The 26,045-nt window shown below is 43.1% G+C and overlaps 1 protein-coding gene across 2 annotated transcripts in view; it reads left to right on the forward strand.

The window, feature by feature from the left end:
* osbpl5 (oxysterol binding protein-like 5) overlaps positions 1-26,040 on the forward strand; it is a 40,772-nt gene extending 14,732 nt beyond the window's left edge. Inside the window, exons 3-18 of one of the 2 annotated variants that reach the window (XM_008300662.1) lie at positions 10,851-11,006; positions 11,264-11,337; positions 12,545-12,625; positions 12,942-13,043; positions 13,255-13,458; positions 13,988-14,072; positions 14,197-14,359; positions 21,120-21,333; positions 21,548-21,732; positions 21,833-21,914; positions 22,983-23,081; positions 23,297-23,393; positions 23,633-23,731; positions 25,172-25,269; positions 25,382-25,471; positions 25,900-26,040. In XM_008300662.1, coding sequence (XP_008298884.1) covers positions 10,871-11,006; positions 11,264-11,337; positions 12,545-12,625; positions 12,942-13,043; positions 13,255-13,458; positions 13,988-14,072; positions 14,197-14,359; positions 21,120-21,333; positions 21,548-21,732; positions 21,833-21,914; positions 22,983-23,081; positions 23,297-23,393; positions 23,633-23,731; positions 25,172-25,269; positions 25,382-25,471; positions 25,900-26,040 — 1,950 coding nt within the window. In that variant the 5' untranslated portion in view covers positions 10,851-10,870. Of the gene's footprint in view, positions 1-10,850; positions 11,007-11,263; positions 11,338-12,544; positions 12,626-12,941; positions 13,044-13,254; positions 13,459-13,987; positions 14,073-14,196; positions 14,360-21,119; positions 21,334-21,547; positions 21,733-21,832; positions 21,915-22,982; positions 23,082-23,296; positions 23,394-23,632; positions 23,732-25,171; positions 25,270-25,381; positions 25,472-25,899 lie in introns of those variants that run through there. The other variant, XM_008300663.1, reaches the window with a different exon arrangement.
* Positions 26,041-26,045: the final 5 nt, after the last annotated feature.

Genomic DNA, 26,045 nt, shown 5'->3' on the forward strand with positions numbered 1-26,045 from the left:
TCACTTCAAAACTTAGTAGGAACTCTAGTTGAATGCTGATTTTCCTAAGAACCTTTCCTTTTTTTCCAGTTCGTTTATTGGTAACTCGAGAAAAGCTAAAGTTGTGGTTAGCACCGTCACATCACAGCTAGATGATCCCTGTTAAGATGCCTGCGATCTTTCTGTGTGGAGTTTGCATGTTCTCCCCGTGCAGCGTGGGTTCTCTCCGGGTTCTCCAGCTTCCTCCCACAAAGTCCAAAAACATACTGAGGTTAATTAGTGATTCTAAATTGTCCGTAGGTGTGAATGTGAGTGTGCTTGGTTGTCTGTCTCTAAGTGTAGCCCTGTGATAGACTGGTTACCTGTCCAGGTGAACCTGCCTTCAGTGTATGTATATCATAAAAGTACTTTTTTATTTACTTAAATCGGAGTTAGAGTTAGGGATGCACATTTTAAACTGTTTTCTTAATCGATAGTTGGTCACTTTAACAACCAAAAATGGATCAATTGTTCACTGACACTTATTGTTTGCTGCATGATCAGCTCATTAACATTTGGAATTTGAAGGACAGAAAAAGTAAACATCAGGTGACATGAATTACATATGAAACAGGAAACGTGACAAGTAGGTTATCACTGATAACCTGATTTAAAATTGCTATTCAGTGACTTGACAACATCCCAAGTAATAAACGCAGCAAACGAGCTGCAGTCTTCCACAGTAAATAACCTCTAACGTTATGAATCTCTACACAGTTTTTTAAATGTCAAAATAACCCTGAATCTCCATGAAGGAGTCACACTGTAGTTAGTCCAGCTGGAACAGATGTTTTGCAAATACTGCAGCAGCAACATTATCAGTCCAGGAAGTCCAGAAGTATTTATAGCCACCTCTAAAACGTATTTCTACTCGGAGCGAAGCATTGCTGATACACATCTTCAGTTTATTACAGTGTTGATGTTGTCATGCAGTAAGTCCTGCTGCTTCTGAGCATTAGCACCGTTAGCATCTACAGTTTCTCAGTCCCTGGCCTGTATTAAAATCCTAGTTAGTGTTAGCATTAGCCGCTGATAGCTAGCTGAACTGAACAACTGCCAAATACCTTTTTCACAACTTTATGCTGCAGAGTTCATTAACTTGACTGACTGACTTGACTTCCTTGCAGTCAGCAAAACGCATCTATAACCTCTCATCTCATTTAACAACAAGAAGCTCCACCTGACAGCACAGCCAGGCACTGCTGCAGATCTACATCACCTTATCTGTTCGTATATTTTTAATCAGTTCAGTTATTAGCATTCTGTCACCACTCGACTCCCAAGCTGCTAAGAAGTTAAAGCAACAGATTAGTGATATGAAGAAATAAATTGTAGGACTCGTGACAAACAGACAAATTTAACGTTTTATTTCAAGAACTACACAAGCCATAATTTGATCATTGATCGACTGGACTGCTGTGAGGAGTCTGTAATTGGCTCATGTCTAGTCCCCCCCACCGGGTTACTCTTTGTGTTAACATCATTATTTAAAGTGATTTTATCTGACACCTTGTCATCTGCTTGACTTCTGTCCAGTCCAGACAGACAGCCTCTAAGTCTGAGCGAGCAGGCGTCTTCCTCGCAGCCCCTCACACCTCCTCCTGTCTCCAGCCGACAGGCAGACAGAAGAGCCCCGACCCTCACCACACAATCTCCCCCGAGGACAACACTTGGCCCAGTCTGTAACCTGCGCTTGCTTAATCACACAGTCGCAAGCTCATTTTCTGCTCTTTCTCTCTTTCCGTGCAATCTCCACAGCTTATTATTACCTTTTCTGCCACAGAGGGTTTCAGTTCTATAAAAAGGGCCTTGTCATAACGTAATAAGGCATTTAAATCACTGCAGCAACCTGAAGTGGAGCAAAAGAAAGAATCTAATTTGCATAGCCCTAATATATAAGTCAAGGTACAATGGGATTAGAGAGCTGGTTGATACGTTGCTTTTTCATGCTTTGGGGAATTTAAATACAGGTGTGGCTTTTGCAGCTGAAAGAAAGGAAAGATGTGACACTGGTGCTATTGCAATAAACTGGTGCGGTCGATCTCTGAGAGGATTATTGTTGTAAATAAACTACTCTTTTGGCTTATGAGCACAATCACAGACGACTAAGACGTATATTCTGTTTTTACCTCTATGTAACGATGTAAATCCTTCCTGCTATGCTCTCAAACAGGGACACAATGAAAGCTGGCAGTGGCCTTGTAAATACCGTGTCCCCTTATCAAGTAAATTGCTTCTCCCTGCCTGGTACAGTCTGGCATTAAGAGCCTTGTGGAGGGGCACCTTGTTAGAGGAGAAATTAGGAGGAAGGAAAGTCCAATACCTCCCCCCGGTGAGACCTTCCACTGAGTCAGGACATCCAGATAATTGGCTGTGATGTTACCCGTCCACTTTCCTTTAGTTATTTTTGATTTTACGTTAATAACGATATGCAGAGAATTTTCGCTAAGCCAGTCACACCGACTGTAAACCAAAATGTATTCAGGTGTGTATGTGATAGATATAGCACATATTTATATTTGCTAGCATCGGAAAGAACTTAAAAATGTCAAACAAAAACTACATGTGTTGTAGAAAAATAAGTCAGATTTGTATTTAAGAGGAAAAAACTTAGTATTTATGTAGGTTGAACGCTTCTATAGTGGTGTTTTTATTACTTTCTAATAATAATAATATGAATGGATGTTTTGTATAACCCCAGATTTTCATTTAGTATTCCTTCAATGAGTACTTTGTTAATCAGTATATCAGGATGCTCAGTTGACAGGTCACTGACTAGACATTACATGGTGTATTTTTAATCTTCGCTCATGGCTTTGTTTCCATTTCTGGCTTATAACTGAGTTGCTGTGTGTTTGTATCTGGGTGCATGCTGGTACATGTGTTTTATGTGGGAACCGGTGTGCGGATGCCGATTTTCACCTAGCAAGTGCTGTCAGGTCTGTTCCTGTGCCACCGTCTCCGAGTAGATCCTTTTATAGTGCTGAAGTCGAATCGTATCGTATCGTCCAACAGAACAAAACAAGTAGGACATACCAGGACAAGTCACAGTCATGTTAATGCACATTATCGATCCTCTAAATGTTTAGTTAGTGTCCCTGTGCATATGCGTGAGTTTATATGCGCCTGTGCTGTTGTTGTATTTTAATGTACACGAAGTCGCTGTGGCTGTTTTCCATCAGCTCGGTTTGACTACGCCTGCCTCAGGCTGGTTCTCACACTCACAGCATCTCTGGCCTGACTCCAGCCGTACACACAGCCAGCTGGTTTGGTCTGTCTACCAGGTCAAACATGGCTGCAGAGTGTGTGTGTCTTGGGACCTGCTCCCTTATTCGTACTCATTTTATGAAATGAAAAGGGAGCAAATCACTTGTGATATTGAAAATGTTTTTTTTATCTGAAGTGCTTTATTGTTCATGTTAGGACTGTCCTTTAGATGTGGCTACGGTTTGTTATTTAGACAATGATAAGAAGTAAAGCAGGCACATGTATAGGAATGGATCAGAGGGAATAAAATAACTTGCTGGGTGGTTTTAAAGGAAGAAGGATCAGTTTTATTCAGACATTATGACATGGCAGCTTCACCATAATAGGAATATGCTGAATTGATTAGTCGGATGTGTTTGTTACCTTTTGATGTGGTTTAGATGTGTATCCAGGTGCATGTTCCCAGTATATAGATGATAAAGACACGTAGCTCTAGTGTACTCCGCAGTAACAATCTACATTTTGCATACCACGGTTTTCAGATTCTACGCCGTGCGAATGGCAGCGGTACACGTTTCATGCAGTGTGACAACCTGCGTCAGGATGGGAAGCCTCAATGTTGCTTTGTGTTTGGGGAATGCAGAGAGCAATACACTTGACAGATACTGTTTGAGACGCAGTTTGTTTTGGACCCGTGGTTGTGTTTCGATGTGGTCATATCACCGGTTTCGTTTTCAAATACGTATTGTTCAATCCTGGTTCATCTAAACAGACTTTGAGCTCTTTCCCCATCCCCTTGTAGGGAACACTTGTCTCATGCACAGGCTACAATTACCTTGTTTTTCTCTTCTCCCTGACTGAAGCCTCTGTTCCCAACTGTGTGTACTGAGGGAGGTCGGGTCTCCTGCCAGTCTAACCTGAAGCACAGGGAACAGTGGAGGCTCTTTGGCTAATTAGCAAATCTTTAGCCCCTCTCCTGTTGCCCTCATGCTCAGGTCACAGCTCTGCTTGAACTCATGTAACCTCGGACCACTTTCTTGGGCGTAATACAAGCTGAAATACTCCAGTGTGTAATAATATTAATACATATACGGCAGCATCAGGGAGGTGAACGCTGAATAGAACAAGGCGGGGATTGTGGTTTCCAAGGTGCAGAGAACCATGGTTATGGACCACCGCAGTCCTCGCAGAACAAAGGGGCTTTCCTATTTTAAGTAAGATCAAATGGGAAGTCTGGCTGAAAGGCATTTTCTCCTTGTGAGTTCCTTAAAATACGCCTGCACCCCCACAAGACTCAGAATAGAACCAGTAAACCACACATCCTCCCACAAAGCATCACAGAATTAGACAGCGTCTCCTGTTTTTTTAAACAGTAGCTGTAGACCTAGTTCTACCTTATTTAGGTCTCGATGGTTACAGTTGTTGATTTTTTTCATTTTGTTTAGTTAAAGATGTTTAGATGTTGGGTGTTAGAAATGTCAGTGCACATTAGTCAGTAACGTTTTCTGCAGGGACCTCTTGTATTTCCTAATCAGGACGAGCTGTGACGATCACACATAACATTTCTCTCGCCTTAGTTTGGTCAAGACCGATATATGCATTTGCTCGGATCGACCAAGCGCCAATGCTATACAATTTTAATTAAGAGTTGGATGAATAAACATATGTGTTACAAGCTGGCTTAGTCGGTGTCTTGACCTGATTTCACTGAACCATACTGTGGATGATGCTAAACATCGGGGTCATTCTTACAGGACTATGTTAGGATGGAAATGCAGTCAGTTTTCCTATTCAGTTTATTGTCAGTCCCGTGAACATCTTTAACGTAGTTTCTAGAACATTTAAGGAGTGTGTTTTGCGCTTTTATTTCTCACATTTGTTGATGCCAGTGACTGGAAATGTCATAACTACGACCCATCTCCATTTCTTATCATTGTGTTGTTGAGCAAAAGCTTAATGTTTGACAGGATGTTATAATCTGATGATTGTCTTTGCAGGAATAATTCTTTTTAAAGGATATATACTAGAATATAAACCGTATCTTTGCCGCAGCAGCAGAAGAGTCTGGTTGTGATGCAGCGCACATCAGCAAATGGAAGAACAAACGTCTGCACATCTTGTTCATCTGCGTCACGTCGCCACTTTCTCCATTGTACCATGTTTATTTCATAAGCGGCCTGTCTCCTACAGTATGCCGCGGTGTTCATTGTTGATGCACATACTGTACTCCGCCACATCCTATTGGTGTATATCTAGGTCATATGGCCGTCCATTAGTCCTGTCATCGCCGGAGACGGGGGTTAACGTGGTTGGGGGGCGCAGAAGGGGGTTGATAGACGGAGCGATGGAAGGATGAGGGAGTGTCTGGACTTAATCTGTGCCATCATATTAGGAACAGCTGGCTTGAAGCTGGCTGTCGGTGTTGCTGGGCTCTCACACTCTCACACACAAGCTGAGCACATAGCGCAGAGCTCACATGTACATAATGGAGGTTTGTAGTCGAGACCACGTTTGTGCCTCGTTGTCATTTACTATATTTGTCACAAGTGGATTTTTGCATGCCTGCAGCTTTGTGTATTTTCTCTCAGTATTATATAAAATATTATATAAATTCATATAGTGATAGCGGTTATTGTGCGTGAATCAAGATTTTCTGTACCTACTTTCGTTTTTTTCTTTCTTTCAGAGGGACAACGTGTGCTTAGCCAACATAAACACTGAATCAAGGAATGTGAACTTCATATGACATTATCCGCTTTAAATAGCAGTTGTGTTGACAGATAGGGTGTCGGTGTGTAATTTAGGATTACTGGAAGTTGTGCAAACCAAAAGCGTAGCCTACTGTTCAATGTAAACAAACTGGGAAAAGAAATAGTCCGCACTTAGTCAACGTCTTTAAGCTGATTAACAGCATTATAGAATCTGTAGAGAGTTAAACCACCGTTATGAATTTCTGTTTTAAGTCATCTCATCCCCGATTCTTTCAAATATACTGGAACATTGTGTTTGTTTGTGATGATGTACTACACACTGTTTCAGTTTCGTTAACTGGCCACTTGCTCATACACAGGAATACGAGTTTGAATGAATGTCAGTCAGTACGTGTCAGCCCTGGGTGACCTGTTCAGGATGCATCCCACCTCTTGCTTAGTTTTAGCTGGAACAGATTCCAGATATCCAGCAAGTTGTTATCACCAATGGTTTTTCTAATTTTGGGCGCAGTGGTTAGCACCGTTGCCTGGCAGCTAAAAGGTTGCCGGTTCGCGTCCTGGTCAGGACACCCAGGATCTTTCTGTGTGGAGTCTCCAGCGTGTAGCGTGGGTTCTCTCCGGGTTCTCCGGCTTCCTCCCACAGTCCAGAAACATGCTGAGGGTAATTGGTGATTCTAAATTGTCCGTAGGTGTGAATGTGAGTGTGCTTGGTTGTCTGTCTCTAAGTGTAACCCTGTGATAGACTGGTTACCTGTCCAGGTGAACCTGCCTTCGTCCTAAGTCAACTGGGATAGACTCCAGCCCCCCATGACCCTAGTGAGGACTAAGCGGTGTATAGATGATGGATGGATAGATGGATTTCTAATTTTCAACACAAATACAGCTCATACCAGAGAGACTCGAAGACAACTCAAAGTTTGAACATTGCCAGACAGTCTGGGAAGGCGCCTATCAATGTTTTAGAAGAAGTTGATCTTTAACCTGAAGTCTGAAACCTATGCTTGAAAAAATGATGACTTTGTGACTGGAAGACCAAAATGAACAGGAGAAGTTCCCGAAGGTCCCAACTCATGTTTACTACAACGTGCCATGTCCGTGTGCTAACCTGAGTGCAGTGCCTCAGCCAGCTTCATGTTATATATTACCTTAATGTGAAACTGTTTGTTAGAGATTGCCTTTTTATCAAACCTCTAACTGTGCAGCATTGTACAGAGTTTTTTTCTTGATTCAGTTGAGATTACTATCGGTCTACATTTGCAGCACGAAGTTGTGCAACCTTAGCAGAGACTGATTTATTCTAGTTTGATCAGTCGAGCATATGAACGATATACAGGTTAGAACATGTTTCCTTTCCACCCCTCATTCCCTTCTTGCTCGCAGTCGGTGTAATGATTACTAAAAACAAACAGGCCCCATGTGACGGCGAGTCAAGTGCTTTCACCTCAACAAGGTAACTGTGGGCCAGGCTTTGTGTTTTGTTTTTATCTGTTTTTCTCAGAGTTTAAGGTTAATGTATGACACAGGAATGTGTGCATTGATTCGGCTGGTGTTGCTGCCTTCCTGCTATCTCTTCCACAAGATGTTCATATCGCTGGGTAAATATTAGCCAAGCACCTGTGTAGCGCGGTTGCAGTGGATGAAGTTAATGTTGGCCTAGCCTCGCGGGCTTTACGCGCTGTGTACAGCGAGTGGTGAGAGTTTAAACAAAGCTGCGTTCTGTGTTCGAGTATTATTGGAAGGTCAGTCACAGGCTAGAAGGACGATTCAGCGCAACCAAAATGCAATTTGAATTTCTCCTTGGAATCTCCTTGGTTCCTCTCACATTTCCTCCTTTGTTACCGATATATATACACGTATTAGTTGGAACAGCGCTGATACTTATCTGAATGACCCTTTGCTTTTGAAGTTTCCTCTCAGAGTGCCGCCATTGCAATTTTACACAGTGCATCCTTGCATTATTCTGTAAAGGTCAATACATCCCTTCCTGTATCTGCCGAATGTTCTGATTTTATAACTGTGCATTCATTTAGTTTTAAATATTCTCTATTATTTGTTTCAGGGTTGCAGTCGGTGTTGGCTATAGGTCGAGTGTATGAGCTGGAATGCTGCAGAGTTGTAATTGAAATTCTACCGTCACCGTAATCTGTTGATCCACATTAAGTAGAACGCTGCATTCCTGCATCACAGCGTAGCCCCTGCCACCACACCTTTCCGATTTCGACGAGAGGGTCGAATGGTGCGTGTGCGTTATTTATTACCTGTAGCTTTGCAGAATTGACAGTCCGACATTCGCACACTCTTCATGTCATGATCGGCCAGCTGTGCGGGGAAGAGAGTGGCGCTCCCTGGAGAGATTTCTGAAAATGTGTGCCATTATTCCGGCTATTAAGAACATCAAGTCTCCCCACCCTCCTTTTGACAGCTGTTTTTTTTTTCCCCACTCTACTTTCCAGTATGGCTGCTCAGAGCACGTCTTAGCTGGATGTAAGAGATCATAACCTCCCTAAGACTGAAGGAATCAGTTGTTTGGTTTGGTGCAGTGTTGCTGTGGCTGCATGCACACCTGCCTATACAGACATTGAACATGACGCTCTGTTTTACTGTCACACATCAGTGACTTCCCCCACCCACCTCCGATGTGGTAAGACTGTATCTCAAGTGCTTAATCTGTGTGTTCATGCATGTGTGTCTGTTAGTAATGCGCACTGCTTCACCGCTCAGGCTGGGATTGGCTAGTTGTAGAGGAGCATTTTACCTCTCCTTTGGTGCTACATCGTGTGCATTTGTAATCCTCCCTTCAGTCTGCAGCAGCAAGGCAGACACACACACAGTGTCACGTATGCATATCCACACTCTCATTTTTTTACACTTACGTCATTCAACAAACACCATCGGCCACCGAGACGTCCACACAAAATACAAACAGATTAAGCATGCGAGGATGCCACACCCATGCTTAGCCTAGTCTGCGATATGCGCTCATACTCTCAGCCTTTTTCCCCCCCAACTAATCCTAGCATGCAGCTGTGAGAACCGCCTGTGATTGGTTTGTCCTGTCCGTCTACATGTCCACATCTTGACCTGACATAGGGTCTGTACTGTAAGTGGTATTAATTCTGTGTGTGTGTGCGTCTGTCCCCGGCCAGCCTGGCAGTCCATTGTGTTTACTGTTGTGTAATGCAAAAGCTTCAAGCTCTTTTCCATGGAGCTTGCACCCCACTCAGGGTTCTGCACTGTACTGTACATGCACGCGTGCACTGCAGCAATAGAAGGCTATTTATAGACCTGCCCCACAAGGACAAATAAGGCTCCTTTTTAAATTTACCTTTTGTCTCTGATATCGTGTTCCCTCTTTGAAATGACAAAGAGGCAAAGGGCAAGAGGGAAAAGCAAACTAGATCAGAAGTGAGGCGAGTCAGAAGGTTGAGCGAATGAGTCACAGAGGCAGAGTAGACGAGTGAGGGAAGCAGGGAGTGGTGTGATGAAGACGTGGATGTGAAAATGCTTTAGTGTTTTTCATAGTTGCACTTGTAGAGGTAGGTCACACATTGCTAACGGACTAAATCTGATTTTTACTTTCCATCCTCCGCCGTTGTGAATCCGCAAGTTATAGTAACCTCTGCATGAGCACCAGCATGTACACTTTGACATATCGCACTTCCCTCGGTGTAATCACTGTGGAATGATGTGGGAGAGTCAAGCGATGAATCAGCCCGTGAAGATGTTCTATGAATGAATTTTATGTAACACACTGTTCTTGGATGTGGTAATTGAGGACTTGTAGGCGAGACTGCGCTGTAGGCTGGGAGTCAGAGGGTCTCGTCTACTGTATGTGTTTGTGCACCGAGCAAAACTGAATGGGATTATATTGATCTGAGCGGAAGCACACTGTGGCCGACCAGACAGACCCAGGTGGTAACGGCTACGCTCCATTAACTTCAGTGTTTTACCGCCAGCTCTGATTTGCTATGAACAGCTTCCTACCCATTTGAACGGGCATAATGATCCGTCTGAGAACAGCAGTGACCCTCAGCGGTTGGTAATAACATGCTATGAATAGTTTGCAACTTGTCAATAGTTGCTGAGCTCAGTCGAGGGGAAAACAGACTCGCACACAGTATGCGTACGCCAATATGGTTTCTTGCCTGTGTGCTTGCTTTGTCTTGTTTATGTGGGCATGGTGGCCTAAAAATATGACTCATCCTCTCACTGCTGTAAATTAACAACAGCACAATAACAACATGAAGCTGCAGAGCCACAGCTCCATCCTGTACACATCTGCAGTCGCTGCATTCGTCCTCTTTTGTGTCCTGAAGTGCGCATCTCATTAGAACATGATGGGATTCTTGTGGATATCAAGGGAATGACTGAAGAAGCTGCAGTTTTGTTTTGTTTTCTTTGGATAAAGCAATTTAGATGATGAAACAGTGGTGGTGGCGGTGGCGGTTGTAATTGGGGTCATTTTGGACAGTGGATGTCTGTGGACAGACTAACTGAACTTGTTGAGGCCTCTATCTGTCATATAGTCTGACAATGTGCAGTCTGAACTGCTTGTCACTGCCACGCACAGTACCATTATGTGGACAGGCTGACATGTCCTCATACAGTACGTCTTTGTTAATGCAGAAGAGGAGTGAAAGGGTGGGGGTTCAGACAAATAGATATATACAGAGAGTGAGTATGGAGTTGGAGAGACGGCGAGAAAGACCGGATTCAAAAGAAGAGGAGCTACAAAGGCAGAATGAATCACTTGAACTCTTTGTAATTTCTAGCGTTAGATGAGCAAATGCATGCAGGCACAGTCGAAAGTAACATTTTGTTCTCATCCAAATTCATTTCTTCCTCTGTTCCCTCTCTGCGCTTTCTACATCTCCTTTTTCCTCCCCTCCGTCTTTTGTGCTTTCCCCGCCACAGAGGACGAGCCGGTTGTCAGGATGAAGGAGGAGAACTTGTTCCATCGGAGGTTTTCTCTGTGCCCCAGTGCCACCTCCCCGCCCAAAATTGACCCCCGCACCCTCACCCGGAACCTGTCTTATGGAGGAGACAACGACCTCTACAACCTCAGTCCAGGTAACAGGTCGACAGTTCATCGCTGACACATTGAGAGTAAATATAGCAAAAGCAGTGGTATCTTAGTTGTGTGTGTGTGTGTGCTAGTGGACTAAAGTGTGAAAATACGGCGCTGTAATGTACTTATTCCATACAAATCGATAAACCTCAGCTGCTGCTTATTAGCTGCTTTGGCGGCTGCCGTGCTTTTGTCTGTCAGCAAAGGTTTAATCTCTGAGTTCATTTGTATGTGATTGTGTGTTGTGGGTTCCCACCAGGCAGTGAGACAGACAGGAACGGTCTCTCCATGCTGAGTAATGAACTTAGTCCTGCCCAATCACCAGGCAGCAAGGTAAGAACACAGTTCCTGGTTGGGCAGCTCCTCAACAGGTCACTATAAATGACTCAGTAGGTGAGCACACACTTTCGCCCTTTGCATTCTGTGATCATTTCTGTTTCTCTGATTGCTTACAGTATTACCAGTCTGAATAATAAATCAACACATTTTACAGTCGTTGAGGCCTTTTTAGGAGTAATTTCAGGGCATTGTACAAATGAGTGTGTCACATGCAAACCAGATGTGTTAAACAGCAACAACAAACCAGCAATAAATAACACTTAATTGCGCTAATGAGCTAAAGTCGTGTAAAAATGTTGGATTGTGTATGTCAGGGCCATGGTGGGAACTGTGTCGTTAGGACTGCAAAGCATTTATACGGCAACCCGGACTAATTTTGTCCTGGTGTTGTTTATGTCGTATTAGTCCCGACAGTCTGTCTCCATTTTTAGTAATACTAATTAGGAGTGGTCAATAAATGTTTCCAGTGGCAACCGGGTAACCTCATCTTGTCTTGTCTCCTCTCCTCATGTCGCTTTGCCTCGCTTGGTCCCGCAACATCGCCTATTTATATGTGGAATAATTCACATGCGCAGCTGCAACTCTGGCCTTTTGGCCTTGCTCCCATCATGAAAGCCCTTATGGGACAATTGGAGAACAGCCTTACCCCTGCATGTGTAGTACACTTTTAGAATGGCTTTTTTTTGTTTTTTTATGACACAGTGTGTTTAAATGCCTGTGTGGGCTTACCAAATGATATTGTGATTCATTCTGGTTTAGTGCATACAGAACAAGTGGTTGTGCGATTACACATCTTAGGAAAATCACGAGATAAGTTATGATTCTAATCTCTGTTCACTGAGGCGGAGGCCATCAAACACTCTTGTTCCCTTTGCTGTCTAACCGCGGAAGTTAGTGGGTTTGTGGTCTCCACATCAAATACAACCGCCTGCTAAGTTTCCTTTTTGATTGAAAGGGCTGCTCAACCCGTGTCACACGGCCTCGTAGACATATTGTGCCGTTCCTAATGAAAGGTAATCAAGGTATTAAATAAGTCATCATTATAGAAAAGAACAGTTTTTCAGTGTTTTTGATAGACTGATAGAAACTTGTGCTTTTTGCAATCACATATTTTGTCAACTAAACTCCCTGCAGAACCTTCAGCAGTGCTCGTCTGTCGCTGAAATGTCTCTTTTCCTTCTCCTCTCGCTCCCACCTCCAGTCTGAGTCCAGGATGTTTAATGGTGTTGAGAAGGACTGCCCCTCTCCCACAGAGAAGCTGGCCCGGAAGGAGTCTCTTAAGGTATAATTTGCCTCCTCCCCTCAGACGGCTGTGGGAAATGTTGACCGTTATTATGCCATTTTGCTCATTGTTGAGTAAAAGCTCTTCATTTCTTTGGTTGTTAGTCTTAGCTCAGTGGCTTAAGTGCACTCGAGCCATCTGGAAACCTTTTGAAAACGTCTTATTATATTTTAAATGTGTACCCTTTCGTGAAGCGTTCCAGTTTGAACGCTGGAATTAGTTTGACTCTGCTTCCACCTAGTGTTCGCAGTTTCAGATCGGTCCCTTTGTGGAGCAAGAGTGATGACTCATCTGTTGGATTTTTCCTGTTTTGCAGGTCCAGAAGCAGAATTACAGGCAGGAGAAGAAGCGGGCAGCTAAAGAACTGTTCAGTGCACTCAAGGACCCCAGCGTTGTCATCATGTCCAACTGGCTCAAGGTGTGAGATTGTTAATCACCCTGTAGGTCATTTGCAAATTGTACAACTCTGATCTGTTAGAAAATATAAAGGCAGCCTTTTGCAGCTTACATTTCAATCTTGTAATGTTTTATAAGCATCAGTTTTGAATTACCTTCATCATAATCCTTGTTTTTTCCGATAAACTCTGAAGCTAAAATGTCTTCCCATCTCACCCGTTGTCCCCCTTTAGATCCGCGGCTCGTTAAAGAGTTGGACCAAGCTGTGGTGTGCCCTGAAGCCCGGCGTTCTTTTGATCTATAAAACCCCCAAAACAGACCACTGGGTGGGCACCATCCTGCTCAGTGCCTGCAAGCTGATCGAGAGACCCTCCAAGAAGGACGGATTCTGCTTCAAACTGTACCACCCGCTGGACAAATCGATATGGGCTGTCAAGGTGAGACAGAGATGTTTGTTGGCTTACTAGCATCATCATAAACCCAGTGATAAAATATGACCAGGACAGCTCTAGTGGTCGAGGATTTACATAAAATAATCTGACTTGTGCGACTCCTAGTGGTCGCATTTATAACAACAATGCACATTTAAATTAACGTACAAATTGAAATCATCGTAAACAAAGCACCACTGAAGCTGTAAAAACCTTTTTTTGAATCTAGCAGTGATGTTTTAAGGACGTGAGTTTTTGGCAACACTAAATAAAAATGTACACAACAAGAAAAAAAACAATTTGTGAATCCATTTTAGTTTTATTTCACAGATTAATGTGCAGTTTTGTTAAGTTAGGAAATCGTCTGAGCATTTCTTCTTTTTTTTCTACCACCAGTGGTTTCTATTTATAGGTTATAATCATCCTGTTCATTGCAGCGTTATGCTCATGGCCCCTGAGAGAGCCGTTTGTTTCTGTTGGTACAACATAAATACACATCATGAAATGTGAGTCACAGTGTGATCCATATGTCCAGGGTCCCAAAGGAGAGAACGTTGGCTCCATCACGCAGCCTCTACCCAGCAACTACCTTATCTTCAGAGCCGCCTCTGAATCTGACGGTGAGGATTATGTGCTGTTGTTTCCACTGGAGCTGTACATTCTGACGCGTTTGAAGAATTTTGTTTACGATCAGAGTTTATCGAAGGTGTTCTGTCCTTTATCTAAAACCTGTCTGTTCTCCAGGTCGATGCTGGATGGATGCCCTGGAGCTGGCGCTCAGCTGCTCCAGTCTGTACAAGCTGACAGCCAAAGCTGGGAAAGAAGGAGATATCAGCACGTCTTCAGAGTCCTCCCATATACTCCACCTGCTGCAGTCCACTGCACTCAGTGATACGGATCTACTACAGTAAGCAACACACAGGCTGCATCTACACTGAAGGGTTTGAGTCAAAACAACATTTATCTCTTTCCAGATGAGCGTTTGAGCTCCATGAATATTAACATACGTATATCTCACATGACCGTTCACGTACACTGGACAAGCAGACGCCGGTGACACCATGAGGCAAATAGTACTTTGTTGTAGAAAATACTACAGCAATGACAAAAAGCAAGGTTGGAGATTTTCTTAACTTCACAGCAGTTGCTAGCAGAGGTGCTAAATTAAGCTGCGTCTTTCAACAATTAACTAATTACTAGTAGTCAAGGTTTATATCTTTGTTTTCTTCCGGTAAACATTCACGTGACGAATCAGAGTACACACAGAGAACAGTGACACTAAAGCCCATTCAGAAAGAGAACACGGGTGTCTGAGTCATCGCTTCCATTTCTGCACATCCAAGCTAAAAGCTACGATAGAGTTTTCAGACTAAAACAGAGTCAGCAGTGTTTCCAAAAGTCCCAGTTTAAGGGATCCTAAAACACAGGAGTAGTGTGGACTCGAGGTGTAAACACAGCAGACATCATGCATTATAAAATGAGAAGACGTTAGTGTCGCTGTTGCCTTATACAGCTGCATAAACACACACAACCTCAAAACAAAACAATTTATCTCCATCTAACCTATATATACATACACATACACATATACATATATAATCACTTGTTGTTATTGGATAACTCATGTGTCTTGTTGTCCACTCACAGGACTGCTGGCATTTCCATTAGACACATAAATCAGAAATTCCCGGATGGTTGGTCTAAAAATATAGTCTTTGGGCTTTCTGGTTGTCAACTCAGAATAGCAGCTGAGAAAACAAGGACTCCTTGGAGATACATCTGCAGATTACAAAACATTTTGCTTTGTAGTGAACACTGTTCATATAGTTTCAGTTCTTTGTTAAACCATTTAATGTGTGTGATTTTATGTCATGCAGTGCCAGTGTGCATTTGGATCGCAGCTTGTCACTGTGCATATGATGCTACCGTTTTGACAAGAGATTGGAGACTAGTCTCAAAACCTTGAACGTGCTACTTTAGGTTTTGTAATGTGAGAAACATGAAAGTTTTCCTCAGATGCACAGATTAGGTTTTATACAATATAAACATGCTCTTTTTCAGCTTGTCTCCAGAAACTACATTTTAATTTTGTTTTTTTTTGGCAGAGGGAAACCTTTATGCTGCTGGGCTTGTTAAAAAAAAAAAGAAAAGTACTTTATTTATCCCAGAAGGGAAATTCAACAGTCTTAAGACACATTGGTGATAATATTTATTCATCTAGACGTTATTGTATGTCTGGTTTCTGGTAACAATCTCTGCAGCTGTACATCAGATAAACCAGCGGTCCCCAACCACCGGGCCGTGGACGGGTACTGGGCCGTGGGTCATTTGGTACCGGGCCGCACAGAAAGAAAAAAACTTTTTATTGTTTTTTTTTTTCTTTTTCCAGTGGAGTCTGCAGGGTGTTGAATTTTGAAAAATTACTAGCTCGTCTTCCCGTCGCATCCCTCTGCGCTTGTTTCTCGCACTTGACTGTCAGTTTTTATCCATTAAACGAAGCCGTCAGTCGGACAGTTGCCGAAATTAATAAAAAATCAAACATCTCAGCTTCTTTGGAAAGTGGGAGAGACTCGATACTGAGACGGAAGAAAAAGCAAACATGTATTTAGCAGGTAATTTTATTAATTTATGAAACTTTTTAATAGAAAAAATAATCATTTTTTGTTACATGCGTGATGACCGGTTCGTAGAAAATTTTCTTGCTTCAAACCGGTCCGTGGTGCATTAAAGGTTGGGGATCGCTGAGTTAGACCACTATATAAATATATGTATATACATACATACCTGGTATTACAAAGTATTGAAGTCGTGTTTAAACTTTGAACTTCAACTATAACCGACATGTTGACCTGCCACAGTACGAAACGTGCATTTGGACTTAATTACACTGATGATTCATGAAGTGTCTCCGTGAACCCTGACACTTTAGACAATGTACCAGCGTGCACAGTAGCAGGACATCCCCTACATGGCTGGCAGCCATCATCAGCACATCAGTGCCTGTTCTGCTTTGACAGATGTCAAATGACTGCTGTTGAAAAGGTCTATTTTTGAGAAGCAGCACCTGTGCTTGAACAGTGTTTGCATAGTCTGATGTCACCCTGGTTTGTGACTCTCGTGCCGTTAGCTGTTTAACCTCTGGTTGGCACCTGTGCTATTCTGAGTGAATGAAGTAACAGCTTGAGAAGGTACTTAAAAAAAAAAAAGTTTTACTGGGAACTGTGCAGAATAATTACATTAGGAACATTACAAAGTAAGGAAATGTCTTTCAAACAAAGAAACTGCTGGGTTTTTACATTTCTCTAAAACTTGTCAGGTCCTGATATTGTTCTGATAATTACTGTCTGAAAACATATCTTGTAAATTCTGAAATAATAACTTTAATAACATAAATACTGACTGCTAAAAAGAAATAGGTAAACAGTTGTTCCTCAGTAGGGTTAGGTTGTGTTTGTATCGGCAGGTACAACTCCTGGATTTAAATGAATCTATGAGTTATATTTAACCTCACCAAATGATGTACTATATTTCTATCTAACAGCTACAGTAGGCATTAATATACCATAATACATGGTTCCACTGCAGGACTTTTACAGTGTGGTTTTAGTACTTTTATTTATGTAAAAGATCGGAGTCCTTCCTCCACCACTGCTCATCTCTGTCTATCAAGACAAACAAAAATGTAATAATTAATATCGGTACTGCATTTCTATTAGCACAGACACTGTATTTAGTGGGTTAGCTCTCTCTTAGCCTAGCTGCACATTCCCTTTAAGGAAAGCAGTGATGCAGACTCGTGGGTTTGTAGTGTGAAGTGTGTGAGAGAAGTAGCATCACGCTGCTGCAGCCACAGAGGAGCGTTGCTATACGGAGTAGTGAGGTTGCTTTGGTCAGCTGGAACGTGCCTAAATGGACCTAATAGTTAATGGAAGTGTGTGTGTGGTGTTTGCTGTCACATGAGAGACATAGTCCCTGTTCATGCTACTACAGCGTTCTGTGTGTGAAACGCTGCCTACCACAGATAAACATAAACACCGAGCTGGATGAAGTAACTGTCACTGTAGCGACGGTGGTCTGCTTTCTTGATTTTTATTTTTTTTTTTGGAGTTTACTTCAGCTATTTTACATTTGCTGTAGCATTTCCTGTTGAGCTGCTCTCCACTCATGATTTATCAACACAAATGCATCATGAAACGGGAAGACATGCTGCATTTAAGTCATGTGATGGCGCAGACAGATGGCATTAGATATATGGTGTTTGCAGTAGATTGTTTCTGAACTTCTGAAATCTGTTTAGGAACCTAAAAGCAGAATCAAAATTGAACTTGGAACCAGTTCTAAGTTGGAACCAGTTCTCAGCCCAAACCTGTTCCTTGGCAACTGCTGTAATGTGCCCTTAAGCAAGGCAGCTGACAGCTATGAGGATGGAGCTGTAATGAACTGTGAAGGCTTACAGGTAGAAATATAATGTGGGTGTGTTTGCTCTGTACTGTAAATCCAAAGGAACAAGAAGGCCACAGTGATCGTGGTGCTGTTAGGAATTAAATCCTGTTTGCTTCTGGTCGGATGATAATCATAAAGACTCGCCCATATGCTTGTGAGTATGTATGTTTAGTTTTTGTGCAGGCCTCACGCTTTTCTGTTTATGCACTGTTTACATCCTACATTAGGCGTCCCGTTCCTCCTCACACCTCCTCACACCTCCCCCTCCTATCACCTCCTCCATGGCTGAACATTCCCCCTGGCCATCCTCCTCAGCAGTCCCTCCTCCTCCTGCTCCTCTGCCGGCCAATCGCAGCAGCTTGTGCGGTCACATGACAGACAGGGGAGCAGGAAGATGGAGCACAATGTGAGCCATACACCACCCAGAAAGAGACGGTAGCAACGCAGCCATTGCGAGCCTACACACACACACAAACACACACACACGCACACACACACACACACTGGCACACAGACAGTATTATGCACACACACATTCAGGAAGCAGGTGTGCCGGAGTCGGAGAAACCAAACTGCACCTTTTAGCCAGTCGATTGAAAACATTTACACAAACACAGGAGAGCAGAAGACAGGGAGGAGATAAGCAGAGGCTGCATCTGCTTTTGGATTTTTCTGGTGTCCTCATTGATTTAATTTCCCGAGGAAGACTTTTCCTATATGCTGCATGTCTCTGAGGTAAGGAAAGCCGCCTCCGTTCCAGGGCGTGTTTGGATTAATAAGTGACTTTACCGGCCGGTTAGTGATTCACAGACTGTGCTGGAATGTGATTGTTCAGGTCTGTCAAACCCTCAGGTGCTGAGAAAATTGAACTCTCTTCCACTGTTTTTTTTTTTTGTTTTTTTTTTTGGCGAATAAGCTGTTTTCTTGTTTTCTGTCATCACAATCCTGAATCATTGAATGTGGTTATGAAAGCATATGACACACTACAAACGTTGTCAGCTGTCCTACTGGTAACTGGATTTTGCTCGGATCCCAAGTGTGGAGGATTTGTGAAATATCTGAGTGTGCATATGATTGAGATCTGCTTTCGTTTCTTTATCTCTCTGCATTCCCCGAGTGTGGTTTTGGATCTGGGCACCATCAGAGCACACAGACGTCCACTGTCGGACTTAGAAAATGGCTGTAGGTTTTTTTTTTTTTCCCTCTTTAGCTACCAACACCCCCACCCCTCAAATCTGTCTTTCCCTCTCTCTCATTCTCACTTCTCCTTTCTTAAAGCGATGCACAAGCTGATGTGTGACTTTGTTCCCTGTGTTGTCGTGTTTCCAGTTTGTTCTGGTTGAGAGCTGAGAGATCTGTGGTTTGATTCGTCCTGGACTGGAACATTCTGCAGCGTGAAAATGATAATTCAGCAAATGATGCAGTTTGAGTTAGTTGTTTGTCAACTTTGTGTGTGTGTGCACGCTAACACGTTTATATCAGCAGTGCATACATGTGCTGTACAGTCCGGTTTTTGTTCTTCAGCATATTCAATGTGAAATGAAAGAATGGACTTGACATCAAAGTCGGCTTTAATCTAAGTAGATTACGTCTATATAGAAGGTATATAGTGCTTTTAAAATTCAGTATTCAGTTGTTCCAAGATAATTGGACAAATAGACTTTAAGTCGAAACTCCCTTCGATCAATACCTGCCAGACGTCTGTCGCCAAAGACATCAGCAGACCCTTAGCAGCAGTTCTGACCATGTTCTCCAGGCCTTCACTGCAGAGGCCTTCATCTCCTGCTTGTTGTGGGGTCTCTTGTCTTTGTCTGGTCTTCAGCAAGTCAAGGTTGAGATCAAGTGAGTCAATCGGCCAGCTGATGCGATTACTCCTCACCGCCCGAACGTTGTCCAATGAGATTTGATGGATCTGGCTGAGTCTGAGCCAGCTCTTGTATACGTCCGTGTTCATCCTGCTGCTGCTGCTGCTGCCAACAGTGAAATCATCCATTAATGCCAACGTGCCAGTTCCACTGGCAGCCGTCAATCTAGAACAGATGAGGTAATATGCTTTGGATTTTTTTTTTCCTGCTCTTTCCATCGTTTTGATAGATTTTGGTTTCATCAGCCTGTAGAACTGCATCCCAGAGCTCTGCCAGTTCCTTTTTGTTTGTTTATAACCTAGTCTCTTTGTTGCTGAGGTTTCCCAGGTGTTTGCATCTTGTGTTGAATCCTCTGCGGTTCTCTTCAAGTGGAAACACAAACACCTTGTGAAATCCACCAGAGTCGTCCTCCTCGGTGTACCGCGGCAGCGGCAATTTTCTAGTTCACCTGTGTGGATCTACTTTTAGATGGCACACACCTGTCTGTTTTGGGAAACCAGCTACCTTAGATATCAATCTGACATCCCTCCCTCTACATTTTTAAGCCTCAGTGTTATTTTCTTCCACTCTATGGTCACTCCTCATATTGCTGGATAACTCCATGTAATCTACCTAAACACTCACTTTCAACCAGGAAACATTTAGTAAATGTCCAGTTACTTTTGAATCCTTGTAATTTGCATATTAAACACACACACGCTGATCTTTGAACAGCTTTTCGTTTTAATGTCGCATCAGTTATGTGAAATAGATACGTAACTATCCACATGTTCATGGTCTGAACATATTCATACGTCACTCTGTTTGTGAGTTCTGATGGTACCAGTTAGATTTAAACCAGGTGATTATAGGATGGGAGACGAGGGAGGATTACGATCAGTCTGTTTTCCTGAATACATCCAGACCCTCCAGGCCAGTCAGGTTATTATCACGGATAGTCTCGACAGCAGCAGGTCTATTCTTCATAGCTGTGAGGGGGAAGATTCACGAGCACATCGGTTCGATATTGTCAAGTCCGTGGCAGGTCATTTCTATCTGTTGATGGCCTTAGTGGCGAGGCAGTCATCATCGTTGTAATCTCATGTGACGTCTTTAATGTTAACTCATGGTAAATAAAACTTTCAGAAGTGTCCACACTCAGTTAAATTATCCTCGGTAGTAACCAGAGACACACATGACGATATGAACAAGCATAAACGTCAGCACACAGAAATGTTACAGAGATACCTGATTAAATCCTGTGACTGTAATCAATAGCATCTTTCCCAGAACGCAAACACACAGCAGCAACACACGGCTGATTTGTCAGGGTTATTTAATATACTTCTAGCCTTGTGTTCACTTCTCTGTCTCCGTCAGATTGAATGACACAGTGCTGCTGGGCAATCACCACATGGAGCATGACGGCTTTTCAGACAAATCAGAGCGAGAGGCTCATGACGACTGGGACACTACAGCCAATGAGAACGGTGGAAGGCTGACGGAGGAGAGCGACATGGACCAATCAGACGAGCTGTCCCCCGGGCCACAGGCCACAGCCTATGTAGAGCAGAGCACAGAGGAGATGGCTGAGGTGAGGCAGTGGCTTCACTGTGTGTTTTTATGTAAAGGGCTTGGCCTTGTTTTGTTTGTGTGGAAGGTCTTCGTCCACAGTGTTCACATTTAACCACCGCTCACAACACATTTCCCTCGGCCCAGTTCTGGTTTAAAACATGACGTCTTGTCTTTGGGAAATGACGCTCCGTACCCTCACTCATGTGCCTCTGGGTCTGGATTGGCTCCTTTAGGCTGGGGAGGCGTCCCAGGTGGAGACTGTGTCAGAGGAGAACAAGGGTCTGATCTGGAGCTTGCTGAAGCAGTTGCGGCCGGGCATGGACCTGTCTAAGGTGGTGCTGCCAACCTTCATCCTGGAGCCTCGTTCCTTCCTGGACAAGCTGTCTGACTACTACTACCACGCTGATCTGCTCTCACAGTCAGTAGCTTCTTGTCATTTTTCTCCTTTTTTTAATACATTATTTATGGTCTTTTCTCATCTCGGTGTTGTGTCTGACTTTTCTGCTCCTTCGCCACAGAGCTGCTCTGGAGGAGAGTGCGTACGGTCGGATCAAGCAGGTTTTGAGATGGTACTTGTCTGGTTTCTACAAGAAACCCAAGGTAGGATATGTTCACTCCCAGGTGGCTTGTTATTACGATATCGGCTTTACTGTCTGGCAACAAGATGCACCCCTTTTGCGATTAAATATTAACATTTTGAGTAAAACAATTAAGCAAGTAGACGATATTTAAGACCTTTCAAGTGCATTGTTGAAGCACATTTCAGTGAATATGTAGTAATAATCTCAAATAGTCCCAGATTTTGGACAGAGTTAGAGCAACATCTTCAGGACTGTCAAATATAACTCAGTACTTAACTTACTGCCCTGTCAAATTCATTTTTACCGAAAGAACCAGTGATAGCAAAAGGATTCAGCTGTGTGTCGATTGCTGAATCCCAGCTCTGTTAATTTGCATTCAGCAGTCCTGTTGTTTCAGTCACATACTCACACTGACCTGGCAAGCTCCTGCAAGTGACTGTTTTCGTTGCATTGGACGATTTCCTGACTGCTCGTGTTTTTTTGTTTTTTTTTTAGTCTTTTCGGGCTCACCAACCTCCAACATGACATTCAGTAACAATTTATTCCTGGGCTGCTTGACAAATGGCTCCGTCCAGGGTCTATTTCTGCAGTAAAAATGTCACGATACGCTTCCCACTTGTTAGGAATTTATTTCCTCCGTGGCAGCAGAGCCAGTGAGAAATACTCAACGTGAGCCAGCAGATAATGACTGCAGATTAATCTGGACTTACTCAGCAGTTTTCGAGCCGACTACATTTCGGAGCGTCGCCGTAGATGGACTGATAAACACTCGACAACCTCTCATTTTGTAAACACGGACTTAACACGAGTACCGGAGTAATTACAGGACATCCACTGAACTGTGTGCTGTAAACGTCTAGACAAGTGGCACTGTGCTCCATAATGATGCTTATTTTCTGCCGTTTAAAATTTCACTCGTGAGGCCCATTTGGTCCGACGATCGTCTGCTGCGTAATCGGTGCTCAACACGTGTTGTTGCCTAAGTGTTAAGTAACTGCCATCTTGCTTAACTGTGACAAAATGAAGCAAATCACTGAACTTGTTTGCCAGAAGATGCTAAAAATTGACTCTGTTTTTCACTCTCCAGGGTCTGAAAAAGCCTTACAACCCAATCCTGGGGGAGACGTTTCGCTGCTGCTGGCTTCATCCTCAGACTAACAGCTGCACTTTCTACATAGCTGAGCAGGTTAAACCACAATCGTAGCTTTAAGGCGTCCAGGCACAGGACATGATTCATCCCTCGTGTGAAATAGCTCGCACAATTTTGCAAAACACGTAGAGCACACACCTGTGAAATGCAGCAAGTGTAAAATTAACAAGTGCCAGAGGGTATCTGACACCTCTTTTTTTTTCTCACTCTGGTGCTCATATCTTCCTCTCTCTCTCCTTCTCCCCTGCCAGGTGTCCCACCATCCGCCTATCTCTGCCTTTTATGTCTGCAATAGAAAGGATGGTTTTTCTATCAGTGGAAGCATCCTGGCCAAGTCCAAGTTCTACGGTACACAGCATACTACCGTCTGTACTCTGTTTGTCGTAGCTAAAAGCTCAGCATTGCACACAATCGTATGAAGACTTGCGAGGACACGACATGGTGGGAGCAGCCTTGATCCCCGTTCTGATCCTTTTGTTTCAGATAAATTCCCAGTCTTGCTTCAGAAGCCCGACAGTCTGCGTAAGCTTTTTAATCTTTAAGAAAACTCGATAATCACGCGTCTCTCCGTCCTTCTGCTCTTCCAGGTAATTCTCTGTCAGCGATTCTGGACGGCAAAGCCCGGCTGCTGTTCCTGAGCAGGGACGAGGAGTACGTCATTACCATGCCCTACGCTCACTGCAAAGGTAATTGATCTGCGATATATATATCAATAACCGTCTGCTTTAATTAGTCCATCCATCTCCCTTGTGCTATTTTAAAATGGACAGTATGTTCCCATAAGCTCCATGATACTGCCTCATCAATCTAGACGAAGCTAATTTGGAGAAGTCTTTGTTTTAACATTTAAAAAGGGCAAAAAAGGGCATTTTTGGTGTTGAGCTTCCTCTTTATGGAGCTGTGTTTATACCAATAGAATTTCTGTTAATCCCTAACAGTCACCTTCACAGTCTCCTTTAACACTGTTGGATCTTTTACCAAATTAATGGCACGGTTACAGTGTGCTGCAGATTATTTAAGTATAATTATAAGTAAAGTAAAATACGCACACTTTCACAGATATTAAATGTTTTGTATTTTACACAAAGTACAGGATATTGGATGATCTTCAGCTTTTCAAGGCGCATCAACAGTGTCCAGGAGTCAAAGAGGTTATTGTCAGTGAGGTACTTTGTGGTTCTGTGAGAGGCCTAGCAGATAGAAAGTCAAACTGTTTGGGCCTCCTTGGTTTCCTCCTCGTGGGTTTGTAGTTCCTGCCTTACCCAACTGACTCCTCATTGTGACACCTGAACTATCAAACACTGCAGCAGTACAGAGAGTGTAGGAGTTTAACATGTGAACTTCTCTGACATGAAATCTGTCTCCTCTGACAAATAACAGATAAATATATACTCTGAATTTATAATCTCTAAATTTAAACTGTTTTTATTTTTAAAAATTACTCAAATCAGTTATCAAAATAGCGACAACTAATTAATTTATTGTTGCAGCTCGACTGTCAGCATGAAGTCTAGCTTTCGTTATTTGCTACAAACTGTAGAACCTCTGACTTACTTCTAAAATCTGCTGGAGGCGACCAAAGCTGAGTTGAAAATCAGGATTCATTCATGAACTTTCTCTGCCTGGATTTAAAGTGAAACTTTTTCAGATGGAGTTCAGTTAGATGGAGGTTCTTTCTAGAGCCGCAACTAACGGGTGTTTTACTTGTTTTGTCCAGAGATATTCAGTTTACGGTCATAGAGGAGGACAGAAACCAAAAGACGCTGCATATATACATATATATATACACATGGCCTGTAACTTTCACGGCTATATGTCACAACCAAAGTGTCGCGCTGGACTTTAAATGGCGCCTCGCTCTGCTCTTAACTTGAACCTTGACATGGCTGACAGCCAGAATTATTGATGGATGACGGGTGTAATTTAAGGCAGGTCAAGTTTCTGTTTATTCTCCGAGTGTACTTTGGGATGGTGTAAATTACTCCGGTCCAGAGGAACGCTCGCTGCCATTGGCCAGATCATAAACAACAGCCATAACCGTACAGTAACAGCGTTTAAGTGTGGACTTCGAACAGGATTGTTTTACTGATTTCGTTGATCTCATGCTGTAATACTGTGTCTTGCAGGTATCCTGTACGGCACGATGACACTAGAGCTGGGGGGGAAGGTTACCATCGAATGTGAGAAAACCAAATGTTTCACGGAGCTGGAGTTCAAACTGAAGGTATGGTTCTTTACAGGTTCTGTTTGCATGCAAGATGCTTTAAAATTTGTATTCATTCTGAGAATAAAGTCATTTTATTCAAGACATTATCCTCTGACTCTGTTCGCTGCAGCCTTTCCTCGGAGGCGCGTGTTCTGTGAATCAGATCAGCGGCAAGATCTTTGTAGGAGAGGAGCTGCTGGCCACCGTGGATGGACACTGGGTGAGAGTTTTGTTTCCCCGTTTCCTGCCTGACACCCAAGACTCTGGTTTGGATTAATTATTCAGGATCCCTCTCTGCCACTTGCTATTAAGTAGTCAGTAATTCTCTGTGGTAATTAGAAACAGAATTGGTAATTATAGGTTTAGTGGCAGGAGGGAGACACAGCAAGTAGAGGACTCTGTATACAGGGCTCTGATAGTGGGCGGGAGTACGAAGGAACTGAATCAAAGGATTAGTCTGGAAAATGTTGGAAAATCTTGTTTTCAATGTTAGCTAAATGTTTTCTTGGCTGACCAGAGAATTTGTCTGTGAAACAGCAACATTGCCGGTTTGTTACGTTTTCTTCACACGGCTGTTGAACATTGATGTCGTAGTCGATCGGTTCGGTCGATGGGACTGAACATTTTGTTGCCTTTCGTTGAAAACAGGACAGCGAGGTGTTCATTCACGAGAAGCGCTCGGGCCAGCAGGAGACGTTGTGGAACCCAAGTCAAGAAATCCGCAGCGGTCGCCTTAAGAGACAAGTGGTCCAGATAGAGCAGCAGGGAGAGTTTGAGTCTGAAAGGTAAAGCAC

This window comes from Stegastes partitus, unplaced genomic scaffold (assembly GCF_000690725.1).
Source record: "Stegastes partitus isolate 25-593 unplaced genomic scaffold, Stegastes_partitus-1.0.2 Scaffold1572, whole genome shotgun sequence".
Classification (NCBI taxonomy): Eukaryota; Metazoa; Chordata; class Actinopteri; family Pomacentridae; genus Stegastes; species Stegastes partitus.